Source organism: Pantherophis guttatus, chromosome 4, assembly GCF_059756535.1.
Source record: "Pantherophis guttatus breed Tessera chromosome 4, ASM5975653v1, whole genome shotgun sequence".
NCBI lineage: Eukaryota > Metazoa > Chordata > Lepidosauria > Squamata > Colubridae > Pantherophis > Pantherophis guttatus.
This window is the reverse complement of record NC_142066.1, coordinates 43,713,168-43,719,326: the sequence shown is the minus strand read 5'-3', so window position 1 is coordinate 43,719,326 and position 6,159 is coordinate 43,713,168. Positions and strand designations below refer to the sequence as shown.

At 39.0% G+C, this 6,159-nt stretch overlaps 1 protein-coding gene across 1 annotated transcript; it reads left to right on the top strand.

Annotated features, from left to right (window-relative positions):
- The first annotated feature begins 464 nt into the window (after positions 1–464).
- On the top strand, positions 465–5,582 carry LOC148114071 (uncharacterized). Its single transcript, XM_087894525.1, has 5 exons — positions 465–551; positions 2,515–2,549; positions 3,520–3,579; positions 4,053–4,245; positions 4,992–5,582. Exons 1-5 carry the CDS (start codon positions 486–488, stop codon positions 5,130–5,132), a joined length of 495 nt encoding a protein of 164 aa, XP_087750651.1. The 5' UTR covers positions 465–485; the 3' UTR covers positions 5,133–5,582.
- The last annotated feature ends 577 nt before the right edge of the window (positions 5,583–6,159 follow it).

The window sequence follows — 6,159 nt, the reverse complement described above, 5'->3', positions numbered from 1 at the left end:
AAGAATGTGAAATGGACTCGCTAATGTTGTATTTTTACAACAAAATACATAAAATATTTCATGACCACCGTTTGGTTAACTAATCATTGTTAAAAGAAGATTGTTTTCTTTCTATCTAGGTACTTTGTCAAATATGTCTTACATGGGGCAGGCTAAATATAAGAAAGAATAGGGGTGCATTTTTGATAGCACCGTGCAAGAGAAGCTTTTCATAGATATTATTTCTGCAATGAGTTTACATTCTTCCAATAATACAAGTATTTTAGGGAGGAGGAGCTCCATATTTGTTTCAGGCTTCCCCCCCCCCCCCAACTGGGACCAATTAGCAGAGCACGTGAACAAAACAGGTGTTGGTGGGAACTCCTCATCCTCTAGTCCTCAGCCAACCAAAGTCCATAGGGCGGTGAGAAGAAAGATAAGAGTCCTCCCCTTGGTGCTAGACTTTCTTTTCCTCAGGACATCGAACTGCGTGAACGTAGAGAAGGATGGCGCCATTAATGAAAATCCAAGGAGGAATAATTCTGGTTTGGCTCTTCATACTTTCTGCAGGGGTAAGGAATCAAAATGCTGGGGGGCAGGGGGGGGTAGAAAGCATATATTTTGGGAGAAGCCTATGAAAAAACTATTCCAAGCTTTTGGTATCTAGCTAGCTTTCTTTCCAAGGAAAAGTTAAAGCAACTGGAGTTTAGAATTAAAATCAATTGACAGAGAAGCTACAAGTAGGTTTTCAGAATGGATGTGCTTTGGGAAAGCCTCCTGTCCTGGCTCCCACCACAACTGGGAGGAAAGAAAATTGGAAGGAGGTTTGGGGAAGATGAAATATGTCTTCATGTAGCAGGCAAACAGCTGGGGAAGTTGTTGCTACAAGATATGGCAGTAGTTGCTATTTCAGAGGATTTGTAAAAAGTCCATTTAGAGCTACAAAGTTATCAAATAAACGCTCCTCGTGAGAGAAAAGCCACTGGAAAAAAAATATCTGTAATCGGAAGCCCTTTGTGGACTTTTTGTAGGAGATGGAGAAAAACCAACTTTTGAAATAGGGATTTGATTGTTAAAATTTAAAAGGGGCCAAATATTTTTCCTCTTCTTTTTTTGGGGGGGGGGGGAAATGGGCATTTTATTATAGTCTTAGTTCTTTATATCCTTAGAGGAAGTCTAAAATATAACGAAGTCTACATTATAAAGAAAAAGAAAACACAAACACGTTTTTCCTTTTTCTTTATACATTTTCACACACCTATCCTTATTTTCTTTCTACTCTTTATAATTTCTCTTGATTGTTTTATGTGTATGCTTTGTAAAATGTAGTAAAATTATTAGACCGAGAGCTACAAAGCTATTCCGTCTCTCTTCAGCCCCCCCCCCACCACCACCACTACCTCTACCTCACACACATGAGCAGCAGTGACTGGGGAAAATTGGTTAACTGTGATAGGGATGCTATCCATCAAGCCAAGGTGCTTTTAGCAAAAAAGCTGGGAAAAGTTTTGGTGAGGGAGAAACTAAGGGAAAAACAGCTAAAATAGAAAAGAGGAAGAGAAGTAAGTCCTGGGCAGTAGGACCAGGTCTCCTAGGAAAATTAAGTTTGAAAAGTAGTTTAAAACACTCCCAGTCTCCTTATTTCATCAACACAAGAGCAATTATCATATCCAGGGCCATAGCCTTTGAATGTTAGTTTGAGAAGTAGAATAGGAAATACTTGTGAATTTGTTGGTCACTGTTGTGAGATTCAGAGGACCAGTGATTTTATTTAGCAAAAATGTTTCTATTAAAGAATGTGTCCTATCTCTTAAGGCAGACATTTTTTGTCTCACTAAGACTGTTGAGGTTGCCGAATGTAGAAAGAAAAGCACATCCAAGTTAGAAGATTGGGTGTTTTGTTTTTTGTTTTTAAATCCACAGACCTTTCTTTAAGACTGATGACATTCCTTAAGAAACCCTGATCTGTGCACCCCCACCTACCCCCATTCTTACAATCAGAAAGAACTTGATGCTGATACACTTCCAAAAAATTTGGAATTCTGACCGAAGTTCAGTAGCCTGAATTTTCTATTGAGAAACCTTGGATTATTAAAAATGGTGTCAAAAGAGTTCTGACCTCCTTCTTGGCCTATAAAATTATTTATTAAGAATAGGCTGCCACCTTCTGGTTGGGAAGCACTTTGCATGTAGGATAAAAGATACTTTTATTGGCTAGTGGTAAAATTAAACTACTAAAACAATTAAGCCCCAATATAATTTGTTGGCCACTGTTCTTCTATTTAGTTCATTAGATTGCTAGTTTAACTCTTTGATACACACACAAACACACTGGGCCTGAATTTTGAGCTATATTTTGTCTTTACATTGGTACATAAACTATGATGGAACATTTCCAATCAGATCCAATTTTTCTCACTAACCATTTCCAATCAAGAATGTTGCAGGAGGAGAAGCTGGTGAGAAATTGGGAGGATCAATTTCAGCACAAATGCTATTTTCTGTTCATTCATACTGCATCTCATTCCTTTCTAGGTTTCATCATACAGAAATGAGTGCTGGACCTTCTTGTAAGTTACTGCTTTATTTTGTTCACTTTTCTCTTAGTTCAAATCAGATCCAAGTGGTGAGTGGATAAGCAGCCAACCAAAACTGGAAAAAAAGAGAAAATAGTTAATTGCAGGAGGATTCCTAAATAAAAAATATGCTGGGAATGTAAAATAATTGCCCCACATGTCATCTTCAGGTTATGACTGTTTTAAAACTCTTATGTTGGCCCCGCCACCACCAAAATGCACAGTCACATGTTGCAGCTAGCCCATATTTATAACTGTTTGCAGCACCTCACACTTATATAACCCTAATTTACATAGGAAAACCACCCCATAATAAACTGGGTTTGCTTAACGATTGTGGTGTTTGCTTCATGACCACTGGGTTCATTTAATGACTGTTGCAAAACAAGATGTAAACCAGGTTCAATCACATAGTAACCTGTTTTACAACTATCATGACTTTTCACAATTGCCAGGCTCAATTATGGTCATAAGTTGAAGACTACCTGCATTTTACACTATTTCTCTATTCTCTGGTTTAATCTGCTCCGTTTCCAGAAATGTTTATCCTAACGTGGGAAATCTCTGATCTTGGTTGGTTAGCTCTTTTCCTTTTTCACAGTAACGCCAATAATTGTTTACTATGGCAATCCTAGTGGGGTTTTCAGAACTCCAGTGTCAGAATCTCTGAAAGCCCATTGACTCGGCTAACTAAGTATTATGGGAATTGAATTCTAATTCATCTAGACCAGTGTTTCTTAAACTTGGCAATTTTAAAATGTATGGACTTCAACTCCCAGAATTCCCCAGCCAGCCATGCTATATGTTGGCTAGGGAATTCTGTAAGCTGAAGTCCACACATTACCAAGTTTGAGAAACACTAATGTAGACATTGGGGGTCAGACTAGCAAAGGCTGCTCTGCACTAATAATGAAGCCATGATGAAAGAATTTTGTTTTAAACTTTTTATCTCTTCTTTCCTAAGGTGTGCTACTGATTCCAGTCTTAACTGCACTTGTAAGCCAGAAGTGCCTAACTGGCTTGTGTACGTAATGCGCAAGTATAAGGATAACCTTTTCTGTGATCATGTCTTGGGGAGAGAGCTGTGTTTGTGTGAACTGAATTTGATGGGATAAATGTTTGACTAAACTAAGATTCGCCTTAATACTAACCCTCTTTATGAAACGTCACATTCAAATCTTAGCTCAACAGTAGTATAAAACTGGTGGTGATTGTTGGGAACCATGTACAATCATTATATGAGTCAGATTGATAGAGCTAGGAACTACATGTAGGAAGCAAAGGTTAAATGGTACAATTAGGAAAGAAGAACTAGCTGATTTCCTTGTGGCCTGTGCATTTAAAATAAATGACCCAAAAGGACATGAGAAGGATTTTTGAAATTCCAGGAGTTGAATCTGGGATCCTCAGGCAGCACCTGTAAGTATCAATACATTTGCAGATATCTCCCTTTGAATCTGCCAGATTGCTTTACTTCACTTTTCTTTGCCTCCCCAGGCCTACCATCTGTCTTGTTCCTCTGGCTATCATTAGCAGCTGTTGCATCAGGATGTGCATCAACTACTACAACAACAGGGATGCTATCCACCTTCCAGATGGGTCACCTATGTCCAACCCACCTCCGCTCCCCATATCTGATGTGATCTCGGTTCAGAATTTTGAACTCAGAATTCCACCATCTTATAGTGAGGTAAGGAACAAGTTATCTTGTTTCTGGTTTTCCAAAGATCTTTTTTCTGACTGAGAAGCCCAAGCAGACCATAGATCTCTAGTGCAAGGTTGGCTCTGTTTCTTCCTAGTAGCAGTACTCTAACATAGGTAAAGGTAAAGGTTCCCCTCCACATGCATGCTAGTCGTTTCCAGCTCTAGGGGGCAGTGCTCATCTCCGTTTCAAAGCCGAAGAGCCAGTGCTGTCTGAAGACGTCTCCATGGTCATGTGGCTGGCATGACTAAACGCTGAAGATGCACAGAGCGCTGTTACCTTCCCACCAAAATGGTCCCTATTTTTCTACTTGCATTTTTTACGTGCTTTCAAACTGCTAGGTTGGCAGAAGCTGGGACAAGTAATGGGAGCTCACCCCATTACACGGCACTAGGGGTTCGAACCGCTGAACTGCCAACCTTCTGATCAACAATTTTCAATAAGATAGCATTTCCCACAGTTGTAACAGTAGCTATGACATGAGGAGACAATAAATAAGTAGAAGAAACTAAGAAGAGCCTGAAGAGAAGCATTATTTAGATACAGCACCACTGAAATTCAACAACAAATGAGAGGGGGATTGTAGGAGAGCATCAGGTATTATATCTGGTTGTCAGGTCAAAGACTGCTTGTCCTTTCTTTAGAATATCTCTTTCTCAGATTTGGTATACTAGGTATATATGCTGCAGAATATTCCATATAAAATGCAATTCATTTTATACCATTTTCTCTAGGCTGTAGGCAAACAATCACCCTACGAACTTCCTCTGGATGATCCACCTGCCTATGGAGATATTGCCATGCATAGTGTCTCCCCTCCAGATACCTCCGTTCTTCCTGTGTTTATGCCCAAGAATAATACCTCAGCTGTCTAATGCTTTTGCTTGATGTTATCCTGGAATGCCCCAAAGTTTAAAGTTAGATGGATAAGGCACTTATATTCAGTTATCTTCTCAAGGATGTTTTTATGCTTATATATAGGAGTAGCCACTATTCTTTCTCTATGTTAAGTCATGAATATGAGCAGAAATTGTGTTACCAACAGATCTACATGACTCCATATCCCAAACTTCTTGTAACTTAAATCTGATGCTGAATATGTAGTAGAGGAATCTCTTTAAAACCTTGATCATCCAAATTACTGACCTGTAAATCTGAATTTTCCTCCTGGGCATTGTCTTCCCTTTATTTCTTTAGTGATAGCTGGTTTTCCATCTTGTTATACTTTCTTCTAAGATATGTATACTGTCCTGTTTAATACCCCCCCCCCAAAAAAAATCTAATTCTTACTGGCTTAATTCTTTAATAAAGGCATTTATGTGGAAGTTGGAGTTGTTTCTGGAGTTTTTTTTCTTCAGCTTGGAGGGTGGCCTAACATGTCTACCAGAACTCTTGGGCATGGACACTTCCATGGGTTTTATGGAGATTATGGAAAAACTTTGGAAAGGCTGGGAGGTTCTTCTTTTCCATATGTGAATTTGTGAAGCAGGATGCTCATGTCTTTTAAACTGGGAGTTATTCAATTATACAGGGGGATGTTGATGTTAGTGTATCTACATCTGATAGATCTGACAGGTAATGAGGCTGATCTGATTTAATTTAGGTGCCATCTGAGTCTTAAAATCTGGGCGGCTCACTATATAACAAAAACAAAAAGGTACAACAAAATTCAAAAACGTCGGAAAATACACACACACATGCCACCTCCAAAACCAGGTAAAGAATAAGATGGTGAATCTAACAGTAAAATTCATAGGAGGCTGCATTCAACCCTTGTGCAATGCGCCTGAGAAGAAGAAACCCTTCCACAGACCCCCAATTTATATTAACCAACGATCTGGAAGGTGAAATATTAGGAGAGAAAATGATAATGCTCAAGGCTAGCACATATGAGGGAAATTT

Coding starts and splice junctions, on each gene's coding strand:
- LOC148114071 (XM_087894525.1), top strand. CDS start 486: ATGGCGCCATTAATGAAAATCCAAGGAGGAATAATTCTGGTTTGGCTC. Junction 552..2,514: donor TCTTCATACTTTCTGCAGGG/GTAAGGAATCAA, acceptor ATTCCTTTCTAG/GTTTCATCATACAGAAATGA. Junction 4,246..4,991: donor TTCCACCATCTTATAGTGAG/GTAAGGAACAAG, acceptor CATTTTCTCTAG/GCTGTAGGCAAACAATCACC.